This window comes from Fukomys damarensis, unplaced genomic scaffold (assembly GCF_012274545.1).
Source record: "Fukomys damarensis isolate Sample0158 unplaced genomic scaffold, DMR_v1.0_HiC HiC_scaffold_15, whole genome shotgun sequence".
NCBI classification, from domain to species: domain Eukaryota; kingdom Metazoa; phylum Chordata; class Mammalia; order Rodentia; family Bathyergidae; genus Fukomys; species Fukomys damarensis.
Genome location: NW_022900927.1, coordinates 22901707 through 22916706, shown reverse-complemented (window position 1 = coordinate 22916706; position 15000 = coordinate 22901707). Strand labels below are relative to the sequence as shown.

At 43.3% G+C, this 15000-nt stretch overlaps 2 protein-coding genes across 7 annotated transcripts in view; both read left to right on the top strand.

Annotated features, from left to right (window-relative positions):
• The window catches only part of Mip (major intrinsic protein of lens fiber), a 2863-nt gene extending 1265 nt beyond the window's left edge, over positions 1-1598 (top strand). The window contains exons 3-4 of the mRNA XM_010644669.2: positions 431-511; positions 1301-1598. Of these exons, the coding sequence (XP_010642971.1) occupies positions 431-511; positions 1301-1486 (267 nt within the window). The 3' untranslated portion in view covers positions 1487-1598. The remainder of the gene's footprint in view (positions 1-430; positions 512-1300) is intronic.
• A 1793-nt stretch (positions 1599-3391) lies between these two features.
• The window catches only part of Timeless (timeless circadian regulator), a 27373-nt gene continuing 15764 nt past the window's right edge, over positions 3392-15000 (top strand). For 2 of the 6 annotated variants that reach the window (XM_010644674.1, XM_010644673.1), the window contains exon 1: positions 3392-3463. The gene's annotated coding sequence lies outside the window, so the exon portion shown is untranslated. Of the gene's footprint in view, positions 3472-10722; positions 10769-12894; positions 12933-15000 lie in introns of those variants that run through there. The other 4 variants (XM_010644671.2, XM_010644670.2, XM_033763708.1 and 1 more) reach the window with 3 other exon arrangements.

The window sequence follows — 15000 nt, the reverse complement described above, 5'->3', positions numbered from 1 at the left end:
CTCAACCCTGCACTATCCCTCTCTCGTGATTACTATCTTTAGTCCCTCACTTGCAGGTAGAAATGCATGCATCATAAGTGGGGTTGGGATTGCCTGAGTCCATTATCTACATCACTAGAGTCATGCAGATTGTCCTTCCCTTCTTACTGCTGGCTGGGGACACATTATCAGCTGTCAGGGTTATGTGGGCTATGATGAGAAGCCAGATGCAAGGGGTCAGGGGTGGGATTCTCAGAATGTCTTTTTCTCTCAATTTTTTTCTTCATTTTTGTTGAGACAGGGTCTCTCCATGTAGTTTAGGCTGGCCTTGAACTCACTATGTAGCCCAGGCTGGCCTCGAACACCTGGCAATCCTTCTGCCTCAGCCTTCCAAGCACTGGAATTACAGGAGTGTGCCACCACTCCCGCCTTACCACTGTGTCTCTTGCAGATGTATTATACTGGTGCAGGCATGAATCCTGCCCGCTCCTTTGCTCCTGCCATTCTTACCCGGAACTTCACCAACCACTGGGTGAGTAAGGGGAGAGGGGCAAGATCTTTGAGTCTCCTTCTGGATGGTGCTGAACTGAAGGTTTCGTGTTTGGTCCCTGCTTTCCTTCTGGATGTATTGGCTGCCCTGCCAGCACTCAGCTAAAGGGGCTGTCAGAGAGCACGGTATACCGGTGTGAACAGTTTGCATTATTTTGCTGGAAAGAGAGGGTCTTAGCTGGATGTCAAGATACATGCCTATAGTTTCAGCACTCAGGAAGCTGAGGTGTCAGGAACACCTGAGCCCAGAATTTCAAGTTCAGCCCTGGCAGTGTAGTTAATAAGGTAAATTTTATGTTATAAAGTATATTTGGAGCCAGGGACTTAGCTTTGAGGTTCTGCCACCTTCCTCGCAAGCACAAGGTCCTGAGTTTGATCCCGGTACCAAAAAAGTACATTTTATAATCTCAAAAATTTTTTGAGAAAAATAAACTGATGACAAGTAGAGTATATAAGTGTTAGAAGGCATGGGGCAGAGGAACAACCATAAATCAGAAAAGAAATGGTGATTTTGGAAGTACAGAGAGTGGAGTTTAAAAACATAAACTGGTGTTGGAGCTCAATGACAGAGCATGTGCTTAGCATGTGTGAGGCCCTGGGTTTAACATGTATCACTACACAAATAAAACCCCAGGATGATTTCTACTTAGACAACGCTGTTGCCTATGAAAACTGCACATTGTCTTGATTTCCACTGAGGGGGTTAGAAGAAGAGCAGCCTGGCTGCGCAGTCCTTTTCCTGGGCCTGAGCATTCCTTTTCTCTTCCCACAGGTGTACTGGGTGGGCCCAATCATTGGAGGGGGTCTGGGCAGCCTTCTCTACGACTTTCTGCTCTTTCCCCGGCTCAAGAGTGTTTCTGAGAGACTGTCTATCCTCAAGGGTGCCAGACCCGGTGACTTCAATGGACAACCAGAGGGCACAGGGGAACCTGTTGAACTGAAGACCCAGGACTTATAAAAGTTCCAGCTGGAGAGGGGCAGTAGAAAGCTTTTGGTTTTCTGTGGAGATGCTGAGCCAGTTCCTAAATGAAGAATGAGGCTGTGGGGAGGGGCATGTACTTCTTTATTTTTTAATTTAATTGTGTGTGTGTGTGTGTGTGTGTGTGTGTGTGTGTGTGTTTCCCTTTTTGCTGTGTGAAATCTTTCAAGTTGCATTCATGAGCTGGTTGGTGCCACCTTCCCATCCTCCCCAACCCACCTTCCTTCACCGTGTGTGCCAGATTGTGCATGTCTGAACGTGGGTGAGTCTGGCTATGTCCCTCCTGCAGCCCAGTGCGGTGAGCTTAGCGTTAGGGTTCTGGCCTTTACCTGGCTTCTATTCATTTATGGCTCTTGATTTCTGAGGGAGCTGGGGGACAGGAAGTTACTCCTCCCAGAAAGCAGACGAAGAGAAGTGGAGAAGATGAAGTATTCCAAGGTTTGGGAGAAGGCGCTCAAGGGAAGTGGGTGGACTGGGGGGAGATGGAGATATTAGCCCCAGGACATGCAAGTGTACCTAAAAGTTTTTTTGGGGGGGTTAATGTGAGAATACGATCTACTTATCTCAGGGATGCTTGTCCCAGGGACTTGGGTGGGGAAGTAGCTCTGAGAAAAGTGAACACTGGGATGTGAGTTGTTGTGTAAAGCCACATAAACCTGTCTACATCCGCTGGTTGGGTTGTCTGTTCATTCTGGTATAATGGATCTCTAGAGGCCCTGGGCAGGGAGCTCCCAACCTAAATAGAAGGTGGGCGAACCTAGAATCTAGAAAATTAAGCAGCTTTGGGCTGAGGATTTAGCTCAGTGGTTTTACCACATGCCTCACAAGCGCAAGGTCCTGAGTTCAATCCCTGGTACAAAAAAAAAGTGACTATTCTCTTGCCGGGCGTGGTGGCACATGCCTGTAATTCCAGCATTTGGGAGGCTGAGGCAGGAGGATCGCTGTGAGTTCGAGTTAGAGACCAGCCTGGGCTACATAGTGAGTTCCAGGTCAGTCGCAACTACATAGTGAGGTCTTGTCTCAAAAAACCAAAAATAAAAAAAAGAGAGAAAATTAAGCAGCTTTATATCCCTTGGCAGATGACATATAAACCCCGGAATTGCTCCCAAGGGTCAAACCAGGAAGTCTACCTCCTGGTGTAAATTTAGCAGAAAGAATAGGGGACAAACAGGCTTTGACTTAAGTTATTTAGAGCAAATCCAGACACTTTCCAAATGATATGTCATCTTTTATCACTAGCTCTAGTCTCTAGGTCTTTTCACTTTTCTCTCATCTGACCTTTAATTTCACAGCAAACCTCTGCTAACTGTCCCTAATACCTCAGAAATTCATTTCTTCTATCCAAATGCTTAGTAATTCGGTGATGATTCTTTGGAGCCCTATCTTCTTTCATTGTTGGCAAAATACACCACTTCAGCAGAGATAAGAAGACAGTCAACTGAACAATGAATATTTATTATCTCTTCCTTTTATGACTCTCCTGCACACCTCACAAACTTTAAACTGATACCTATAGTATGAAACAACCCGAACTCCTACCAATACCTCAGCTCTCCACTTCCTCCGAAATAAAATATAACATTTCTAACCATTTAAAATTTTGGAATAGTCCACTTTGCTTGGAGGGGAAAAAAGTCCACTTTAGTAGGATAAATTCGCCTTTAATCGGACTTTGATTCCTCTTATAATCCAACAGATAATTCTTAGTGCGGTAATATTTAGGTCAATGTAAGGCATCGACTTCGACAAAACAGTCCTTGTAATCGCTTCCCTTTTCCATGCCTCATAACCAATTCTCCCTCCCCCCCGCTCGTTCGGAGTCAAATGGACCAGCCTGACTCGCCCCGCCTCTCTCCCGGCGCAGGCCAGGAGAGGTCCCGCCGAGCCTGGCGGCGGGAAAGGCTGTAGAGCTGCGTCTGCGGGCATCTGGGTCCGTGGGGCTCCGGAGCACCCGCGGTGAGTGGGTGAGTGTGGCCACAGGGCTCTGGGTGAACTCGTATGCGCTTGGAACTGCAGGAGATAGCGCGGGTCGCGTGGAGTCTGCGTTCCCGCCACTTGGTTGAAGGGCAGAGGGGCGGGGCTTGGCCCTGCACGCGCATGCGCACGCGCAGCGCCATCCGGGGTGTGGTGGCTGCTTGGTCCTGGACGAACAGCTCTGCGCACCTGTGAAGGCTGGGGACCGGGACCCTCAAAAGTACAGCAGGCGGTTTCGAGGGATTTTCACTTCGCAGCTCCCCATCCATTTCAATTCTTTAAAAAAAAAACTTGCGGCTTGTGGATATCAGGGGTCAGAATGCAGATGTGGGGTTTGTGGATGTCAGGGGTCAGAATTCACAGGGCTTGATTTAAATTTTGGGTTTTTATAGAACACATCCCTCCCTTCGGGTTTGTCAGCTAGATCATTAACCACTTAGAATCTTGAGTGTGCAGGCCGGCCTTTAGCTCACGATGTAGCCTAGGCTGGCCTCGAACTCATGGTGATGCGAATGCTAGGATTACAGGTTTTCGCCACCATCCCCGGCGAGTTTCAGTTCTTTACTCTCCTAGTACCTTTAAGAAAATCAAGCCGATCGTTTTTTGTTAACTTTAAAATTCCATTTTGGTGAAGATACAGCTCAGTGGTAGAGCCTTTGCCGAGCATGCACAAGGCCCCTACTTTCGATCCCCAGCACTACAAGGGGTGGGGATTAAAAGCTTTAAAAATCTCCATTTTGGCCACACAAAGTTAGAATTCTTAGGTGGATGACTGTGGACTTTCACAAGTCTGGCCCTGGCCCTTTAAGTCTTATTTACTAAAACCCTTGACATGTTTTTCTCATTTTTTCCACTTGTATCTCAGCCTCCGGGAAAGGATATGTTTCCTTTGTGCTTTTTCTTATCTCAATACCTGTGAGCCTTTTATTTCTTCTGCTTGGAAGTTTTTCATTTTTGTGTTTTTGAGACAGGGTCCCACTAAGTAGTTCAGGCTGACCTTAACTCAATAGGTAGCCCAGGCCAGCCTCTTGTGGTAATCCTCCTGCCTCAGTCTCCTCACTACTGGGATTATAGGCCTGGGGCACCACATCCAGCCTCCTTAGAAGTTCTTGTCATTTGTTTGCTAGATGAACTTGTCTTTGAGGACTGTGTTTACTTGTCACTCTCACTTTATCTGGTCCAAGGCCAAGCTGATCGCTTCCTCTTTTGTAGCCCTGAAATATTGAATCCTCCTCGATTATCATCGGCACTCAACACTTAATAAAAGGTTGTAGAGCTCCTCCTGTATACCACGCACTATGTTCAATGCCAAGTGTACAGAGATGAGTGGGATAAAGTTTCTGTCCTTGAGGAATTCACAGTGTAGTAGTAAAAACATAAATGAAACTTCTGCAGTTACAGTGACAGGATGATAAAGTTCTGCCTGACTCATTCCTTTTGCTCTTCACTTGCACACATACCCTGCCACCTTGAAATTTCCAGCTCCAGCCTCTCCTTCCTCAACTTTTAGACTTGTCTGCTTCAGTTTAGTCACGCATTTATTGAGCACCTACATTATGCTCATTATGGGGATTCCTGAGTTTGAGAAGTTTAATTTTTTGTTTTGTTTTGGTAGCGGGGATTGAACTTGGATCCTTGTGCTTTCGAGGCAGGCAGTGGAACCACTGAGCTAAATCCTGGGCCCCTCAAGAAGTTTAATTTTAGTGCAGGTATTAATGGGGGATTGCATTTAAATCACCTGAGGACCATTTTCAAAACACTTTGCCCAAGGGCCTGGGGATATAGCTTAGTGGCACTGAGCCTACCTGGCAAGTGCAAGGCCCCGAGTTCGATCTCCAGTACAAAAAAAAACCCCAAAGAACCATTTGCCCAAGCCCTGCCTGCTAGAAATTTTGATCCAGTAACTAGGCTCTCAAAAGTCAAAGATCTGCAAGAAAAAATTCTTGTTCTCAGGTAACCAGTATAAAGGAGTCCGTAGCCAGGTGTGATGGTGCATGCCTGTAATCCCAGCACTTGAGAGGCTGAGGCGGGAGGATTGCTGTGAGTTTGAGACCAACCTGGGCTACATAGTGAGTTCTAGGTCAGTCTCAACTACGTAGTGAGACCGTCTCAAAAAACCAAAAAATAAATAAAATAAAATAAAGGAGTCCATAGACTCTAGGTAGATGAGAAAAGGGAATTCTGGACAGGAGTGATTTGAGCAAGCTTGAAAGATAACAACAGGCAGATCATAAAGTATTTTGTATTGTGGATGTTGGGGAGGCATCAAACTTGGATTCGGTGTGGTAGTGTACATTAATGATAAACAATTCAAATAATAAATTGGAAAACAAGTTTTTTTGTTTGTTTTTTTGGTGTTTTTTTTTTTTTTTTGCCCTAAAGTCTCTAAGTCCCTAGTTCTCTCCAGAGGCATCACTATGGTGTTTCTTTCTTTTTCTTTTTCTTTGTTTGAGACAGCATCTCTTTCTTTTACGATTGGCTTCAAACTCCTAGATTTAAGCAGTCCTCCTGCCTTAGCCTCCTTGAATAGGTAGGACTACAGACTTGCATTACCACATCCAGCTGAAGTTTCTGACATACCTACTTAAGGTTTTTGTTTGTTGGTATTGGGTTGAACCCAAGGCCTCATACCTGCTAACCACATGCTGTACCACTGAACTATATAGCTGCAGCTCATTTGAAGCGCTTTAGGTAGGGCACTTATATGGCAAATCAGGTAACTATATTGTGGCTAGATTTAAGAGAACAAGATTGGAGAGGGGGAACAAGATTAGGAAGCAGTTGAGTAATCTAACCAAGACACTCAAGACCTGAACTAAGGCAGTTAGCAGTGGGGATAGAAGAGGGCAGATGGGGAGTTTAAGGAAGTTAAGGGAGGTGGAGGTATCTAAGATGACTCCTAGGTTTCTTCTGATGTGCGTAGCTTTGATATGTCAGGCCTGAGAGATCCAAAACAAAAGTAGAAACAAATTCAGAGGGGCAATGAATTCAGTTTTGCACATATTGTGTGTGAGATGGATATTATTCACTGCTGTTTAACGAGTGGGATTGGTACCTTGGGAGTTCAGAAGGACCCAAGAAACAGATTTGCTGGCTTGGATGATGGTTGAAGTAGAAGAGTAGATGGCTTTGTTCAAGGAGACTGTGTAGAGTGTAATAGGAAGACTAAAGATGCAGGGCAAGGGAACATCAGCATTTAAGGGGAACAGGAGAAATAGCCAGTCCAGGACAAGAGAAAGTTTTGTTTCACATTGAACTTTTTTTTTTTTCTCTTTTAAGATGTGTTGAACAACTCCTAGTATGTGGAGATGGGGCTAGTATAAAAGGAAAGTTGGAAATAACTGAGAAATGACAACCAGGGGAGAGGAAGTAATTAAAATCACAAACAGCTGGGTTTGGTAGCGGATGCCAGTAGTCCCAGCACTTAGGAGGCTGAGTCAGGAAGAGGATCACTGTGAGTTTGAGGCCAGCCTGGACAACATAGTGAGACCCTGTCTTTAAAAAAATTTTTTTTAAAAGACTACAGAGGGCTTAGATTAGAAGCATACAGGGGCTGGGGATTTAGCTCAGTGGTTCCAGCGCCTGCCTCAGAAGCTCAAGGACCCAGGTTCGATTCCCAGTACCAAAAAACAAAAGCATACAGGTGCACATTTGAAATATGTATATTTTTAGTCTTGGGTGAAAGAAGTTGTTAGAATCCATGTTTCACCACTCAGTTTCTCCCAAGTGGCAAGGGGCAGAGATATCAGCTGAGGTATGTGGGAAGCAGTGGGGTAAAGGGGTTTGAGAATAATGGGGAAAGTTAGAAACAGCTGCTTCCTGGGGAAAAGAAGAGGAAGTGAACTAGGCTGAAGTTGTAGAGGCTGCACACTTTTTGTACTTTATTTTTACCCAAGGTGGTTTGTTTTTCTTCAGCAAATTTGAGTCTAGGTTAGGGTCAGAGAGTCTAGAAAGCAGCTGGTTGTACTGATCTGAGCACTGATAGTTGCACAGTAAGTGCAATGAAAGACTTGAGACCACGCAGGAGAGTTGCTAAACTGATAATGAATTCGGTGATAGGATTGAGGGATTCGTGCACTGCCAGTGTGCTCATCTTGTCTCCCAGCTCAGAAATTTTCTTTGGTTGCCTGGTTTATGTTCTGAGTTTTTGAATGGCTGGATAAAGGCAGGGTTTTTTTCATAAAGCGTGTTTTAACCCCTTTTCCCTTGATTTCCTGTTAGACTGCTATATCCATTGTGGCTCCCTTTTTGCTTTGCTCTGGGATGTCACTTGACTCACCTGAATGACCCTCCTCTTCCCCACTTTCTGAATCCAGTGCTGCAGCTTTCATAAGCCCACCTCTAACTGCTTCTACTTACAAAACGGCCTTCATCACTTTCAGCTGAAAAGAGCCCTAGTTGATTTTTCTCCCATATCATTTAAGAGGCTGTACTGCCTTATACTGTCACCTACTTTATTTCTTCTACAGTACATGTTTATAAATTTCTCTAGTAGCACCACTACACCTGTACTTGCTTTTTGCTTTTTCTGAGCATTTAGAATCTGACAGGTGGAGAGGAAATTAATATTTTGGGGATCCTTACTTGATTGCTCAGCACTGGGTAGGGTGTATAACATTAGTACTATGCAAACTGTCTTGGTAAAGGACCGGATTTTTTTCCCTCAAGGTGATGAGCAATTTTATAAAATGCAATTACTAGAAAAATAACATGGAAAAAAGATACAGAATAAAGCCTTCTGTTGTTATTATTATTAGAGTCAATAAACAATTTAAGTTTGTTAAATTTCTATCAGAAGCTGGGCATGGTGGTATATGCCTGTCATCCCAGCACAGTGGGATACTGAGGCAGGAGGATTGAAAGTTCAAGACCAGCCTGAGCAACTTAGCAAGATCCTGTCTCAAAATAAAACATAAGAAAAGGCTAGAAATGTAGCTCCTTGGAAAGGCCCTTGGTTCCATCCCCAGTATTGCCAAAAAATAAATTAAAAATAAGTAAGCTGGGTGTGGTGGCACATGCCTGTGATCCCAACACTCAGGAGGTGGAGGCAGGAGGATCGCTGAGAGTTCAAGGCCAGCCTGAACTACACAGAGACCCTGTCTCAAAAAACAAACATTAAAAATTTTAAATGCTATCAGATATTATGCAAATGCTTTCTTTCTGTTTGCTTTTGTTTTTTATGGGGTTTTTTGGTGCTGAGGTTTGAACCCAGAACCTTACCAACCCAAACCGCATTGCTCTACTCCACTGCCGTCCCCTCTGTGCTTATCTTCCTGAAGATTGCTAGCAGCTTGTGAACAGGCAATGTGAGTAGCATTACTTTACATGATCTCAAAACTTCCTCATTACCTTGTGAGGGTGGGAATTATTATCTCAGTATTCTAATAAGGAAACTGAAGTATGAGTTAAGTCCCCAAGTCTGTGCTGGGCAGAACTGGAATTCAAATACTAATTGTTGGTCCACTCATACTGCTGGCTGTCAAGCTGGTGCTTGGGACAGGGTGGTTTGGAGCAGGTCATTTTATTTTATTTTCAAAAAATAAGTTTAAGGGCTGGGGATTTAGCTAAGTGATTCCGCTGCCTGCCTCATAAGCGCAAGGGCCTGAGTTCCATCTCCAGTACCAAAAAAAGACTAAAGCCTGAATTTACAGGAAAAAGCTTTAATTGGAAAGTAAGAAAATGGTAAGGGACTTTAGCTTGAGGAGCTGACAAGGATCAGGCTTGCCTTTAACTAAGAAGAAAAAAATAGCCAGGGATATAACTCAGCAGCCCAGTGACTGCCTGGCAAGTGCAAAGTCCTGAGTTCGAATCCTGAGGTAAGAAAAAAAATAGGCGAAAAACCACTTGAAGAGCTAGAGAGGCCCCTCTGATGAAGAGAATCTTGCTGGCCCACCACAGAAGCAGGAGGCCAGTCCTTAAGCAATTGCGGAGATGGGTCAGGGCTCCCATTATAAGCTCAGGTTGAATCCTAGTTACTTAAAGGGCACTGTAGTTTCCGTGGGAGCAATCCTTGTGACTAGAAAGACACATTGGTTCCTTATGACCTGAGTAGCATTTCCAGTTGTGTGAGGTCCTGTGGGATTCCAAGGTGACCTCCAAGTAAGGGTGCATTTAGGCCAGTGGAGACTTCTGGGAGTAGGTGTTGTCAGTCTTGAAGGGCAGTGAGAGAGACTAGGTAGATTTGGAGCTAACAGCCTAACATGTCTATGTGCAGAGCTGAAAAGGATTTGACCTAGAGTTTCACGAAATGAAGATCAGGCTTTGTTCTGCTTTTACTTAACCTATTGGGCATTTGTAGGTCCAAGTGCATATCATGGTTTAAATCCCTGACAAATCCTGCTTTTTATGAGTATCAGGTTAGGGGCCAAGAGTTTGTTTGTGCTTTGTTCCTGTAGTGGTCTCTGTGTCATGACTATGTTATTTTGTCCATAAGTCTTTTTGGTTTAAAATAGTGAAAACAGTATATAGTAATTGTGCAGTGTTGTTTATAACAGCTGTATAGAAATCTTATAGTATGTGCTGTGCAAGGGCACATCGCAGAGGCCAGTGATGAAGGCAATAAAATATTTTACCAAGATGAAGGTGAAGACAGGAATTTATTTAGAGTACACTATCAAAAGGGACAACAGGTGAGTTTCCAAGAGGGGAATCACCCCATATCAACAGTGATTGAGGCATTAAACACATGGAAAAGGGTCTGAGTTAGTTAATGTAGATACCTTATAAAGGCCTTTTCCGGCGTGTTTAGTTCCAGGAATTTAATAATCTTCCAGGAACACCTGTATTGTAGCTATTATTGTTGTTGTTATTATTCTGTTTTGTTTTGTTTTTTTTCATGGTCTCACTCTGTGGTTCAGGTCACTTTGTAGCCCAGGCTGGCCTCAAGCTTGCATCGGTCTTCCTGTCTCAGCCTTCCATGTGCTGGAATTACAGGCCTGTACCACACTAGAAACCTGCATTATATCTAAAGTTGTGCAGCAAAAGATGAAAACTGACAAGATCATTTACTTTGACCTCACAGAAAGGCCTTTCCTCACTAAAAGAAAAGTTTATTTTTTTTCTCATGCTGTTGGTCAGCGTGTGTGCATTATCTTTGATTGCTTGGTAGAGCTGGCCAGGGTTGCTTGGGGGAGGAGGCTGCTGATGGTTTTAACCCTTTTGTCGCTAATGGACAATATACACCTATGTATTGCTGGGTAATGTGATAATGTTTAACAGCTTGAGGAACTGCTAAGCTGTGTTCTTTAGCATCTGTACCACTGAATAGTTCTACCAGCAATATACAAGGTATGTGTGGTTTTCTTTTTTTTAAAGAATTCCTTTGTTATAGGGCTGGGGATTTAGCTAAGTGGTATAGGCTTACCAATTGTGTGCAAGGCCCTGGAATGATTCCAAGTACCACCACTCCTCCAAAAAACTGTTCATGAAATCCAGAAGTTTTAGAACCACTGCCTTACATCAATCTGTATTTAAAAATGAAAGTAAATAAAAAAACAAAAAAGCTGTCCAGGAGTTTATCACTAAACAGAAAATTCCCTTCTTTCTTTTCTGTTTGTCCTTTGGCCAGCCAGAGTCATTCCTTTTCTGTTTCACCTGTGTTGTGGGTGAAAAGAAGAGGCATTGGAGAATTACTTTCAAAACAGAAAACTCAGGAAGTAGGTTGAAGTACTGTGACTGAAACAAGAGAAATTATAGGCTTGTGTATATCTATTTGGTCCTTGGTGCTTGGAAATGGCACATACGGTTTCTCATTTTCCCTCTGAGGGAGGAAAGGATTTGGTGGGTTATCTGTTATAAGACCCTACTCTCTGTCTGTGCACCAGGATGAACCTTTGAAGTTAACAGAAATAGACTTTGGACTGCATGAAGAGCCAGGGATGTATCTCAGTGGCTCACACCTGCCTGGCAAGTGCAAGGTCCTGAGTTTGATCCCTGGTACCAGGGGGCGGGGGAAATAACAAAACTGGGCTGGGGATTTAGCTCAGTGGTTCCGCCGCCTGCCTCTCAAACACAAGGTCCCAAGTTTGAACTAAGAAAATTACAAAACTCATACATGAGATAAAAGAAAAGCCATAAAGATGAAGGACCTGGAGAAGGAGACTAAGAGACTGTAGGTTTTGAAGAAAGAGAAAAGGTTTCTGTCTCATTGGGTAGGAGCAGTGAATTAATTCTCAGCCAGACTCTCTGCCCCATTAATTCTCTAGTAAAGGATTCCTATGAGATGGAAAAGAAAATCTGGGGCCACCACAATGGCAATGGCTACCTTTCCTGGGTTTTTTTGTTTTGTTTGCAGTACTGGGGATCGAACTCAGGACCTTGCACTTGCAAGGCAGCCACAGTGCCGCTGAGCTAAATCCCCGGCCCAGAAAGGAAGCTCTTTATCCCAGACCCAGTGAATGGGCCAAGACTGCAAGGGGTGTAGGTGTAGGGATGTGGGGAGGGCTGGCCTGGAAAAGAGGTGATCTGATCCATTTCTTCCTCTGTGTTGCCTGTTTTGCTCAGAGCTGCAGCACATTAGAACCGGAAGTCCTGGCTCTCTTACATAACCTCTTTCCCTCTGCCATCTGCCAATATTGCTTCTTTCCTATCTCTTTTCCCTTTCTCCTTCTGTTATTTTAGTAACCAGGAATGGTGACTGTTACTGCCTGTGTTGTTTTTGCATTTCAGTAAAGTGATGTGAAAACAGAAGTTTGAATGCTTTGCTGGGACCATTTTTACAAGTACTGCATCCTGATTCAGAACTGGTGTACTATGGAGGAGCCAAAACAAAGGGGGAGGGTGACTGGAAGGACTGTGAGGTTACTGTTTGTCTCTGCTGTTAGAAGACTGTCATTTTACACATTCCTGTGCCACATTGTGATGCCTGCCTTATTTTGAGGAGAATGTGTTGACCTTTTTTTTGACTTGCATTTTCACAGCTGAGTAGTTTTGTTTATTTTGTAGTAGTAAGGATTAAACCCAGAGCATCATACATGCTGGGTAGGCAAGGACTTCACCACTGAGCTCCATCTCTAGTGCTGCTCTTCTTTTTTTTTTTTTTAGCTTGCGCTTGGACAGTAGACATGAAAGCCCTTCAGTCTGGATGTGCATGTGTGTGTATGAGGGATCTCTGAAAAAGCTGGATGCATATTTGAGGAGAGTCAGGGATCTCCTCTTAATCTTCTCACCAGAACCCACATCTCAGGGTTTGCAGAGCCGAGAAAGTACAGCAGAGAGAAGCCCCCTTTCAGCTACTGGTCACTCAGAGTGTTTTACTGGCTCCTTGTATTGCCAGGCTGAGCAGCCAGAAAGTAGGTTAGTCCTGGCTGGGGGTGGAAGGATAGCAGGCAACAGGAAGAAGTAGAACAGTTACATAAATGTAAGGAGATAACACCAGGCATTAAAGCTTATTACTTTAGAGACTCGGTGTCCATTTGCTGTAGAGAAACACAAGTGGAGTGAAGGTCTGGAGGTAAGTGTGGGAGCCAGAAAAGGTCTTTTTAGAGGATGCCACTAATGGGAGGTAGCAGAGCAGCTGAAGAAGGGGTGAGATTGATGAATGTTCCAGATTTTCCCCAGGAGCAGAGTAAAGAATGGAATGTATGTGTATGCATCAGCACTATCAGCACCCACTTCTGAGACATCCAAGATTCTGGATCTGTGCCTACTTGGTTACCTGACAGGGTTTAGGAATCTGAATAAAAAGGGACACACTTCAGAAAAAAGATGGTTTTTCTGGGAGAGTGACAGGGAGTTTATTAGTTCCTATTACTCCTTTCCTCCCCATTCTGATTTCCACTGAGATTACCAAGGTTTAAGAGTAACTTTTGGGCTGGAGAGTTAGCTCAGTGATTCCGCTGCCTGCCTCGCAAGCGCAAGGACCTGAGCTTGATCACCAGTACCAAAGAAAAAAAAAAGTAATTTGGGGGGGTGCTGGTGTTTAGCTCTGGCACCACACCTGCCTCACAAGTGCAAGGTCCTGAGTTCAGTCCCTGGTATCCAAAAAAAAAAGTAACTTTGAGAGGAGAGTGAAGAAACTTTATCTCCACATCCCCAATGCCTTGAAAGCCCCGGGGATTCTAGCACATATCGGATCCTAAGTATAATCATTGTGTGGTTGGAGCTGAACTTTCTCAATTCCTGTGGTTCAAAGTCAGAGCTGTGACCGTGTGTGAAAGAGCCACAGAAGGTAGAAGGCGCCAGGTGTGACCATTTGGAGGGAGAAGTAAGCTCTGTCTCCCTCCCAAGGCTGCAGTGCTCCCTAAGGGTGAAAGTTTCAGAGTTTAGGCCCTCTTCTAGCCAACCATTCCTTCTACCAGGTGGTTGTTTTCACTCTGAAACAGGCTGTTATAATAAATAAATAAATAAATAAATAAATAAATAAATAAATAAAAGCAATTTCATATATTTAAACATAGGGGGAAAACAAGGAATCATGGTTATCTGGAAGTGACATTTTTGTATAACTACATAAAATTTAACAAAATGTTATCATATACCATTAAATACAAAATAGAAAAAAACACATTTATAAATTTTAACAAGGAATAATACAACTAAACAGATACATATCTAAATTAAAACCAAGAAACAGTCCCTCAATTTGGTCAGATATCTCTATGGGGTTGAACTAACACAAAAAAAACCCTGAAAAGTAGAATTTGTTTTGGTAGAAAAGACATTTCAGCCCGGACTTTCCACACATTGGTCCTTTATTCGAAATAGTTTTTGGAATAGAGCTTTATTACATTTTTTATACTTAATTTAAAAACTTGAAAAACATCAAAAACTTAATTTTTTTCTAAATATTTTGTCAATCTTCCTAAAAGACTAAGATAAAATTTTATATTCAAAATGCAGGGGTTTTTTTTGTTGTTGTTTTTTTGTTATTGAGACAGGGTCTCACTATGTAGTTGAGACAGACCTGGAACTCACTATGTAGCCCAGGCTGGTCTCGAACTCACAGTGATCCTCCTGCCTCAACCTTCCGAAAAATGCAGTTTTTAAAATCTGATTTTCTCAGACCATGCATGGATTTAGCTCAGTGGTTCTGCCGCCTTCCTTGCAAGTGCAATGTCCCGAGTTCGATCCCTGGTCCAAAAAAAAAGAAAAAGATGTTAACTCTGATTTTCTCATTATTTGCTTTAAATTCTCAACATAGCAGTTTCCATACAGATGTCCTCTTTTTTTCCCCTAGGAATCAAAAAATGTTAAAGACCCACATGAATTAAGGATATAATTAAATCAAGTCTGTATATAACTTCCTGAACATTTATCATTGAGGCATTTTGATTTGAGATTCATTGACTCCTATTTCTTTTAAGAAAGTTAGAATTAATAATTTTGATAAAATTCCTTTTTAGGTGAAAGACTAAACTTTCCATGTTTATAGATGAGAATGTGCTTTAATTCATCCTCGGTGGGAGCCTCTTTGGTTTTATAAATAGAAGCCTGGGTGGGTGGGGGTATTGCTAGGTGATAGAGCACTTGCCCCAGCATTGCAGAAAGAAAGAAAAAGCAAGAGAGAGGGGGGGGGGGGG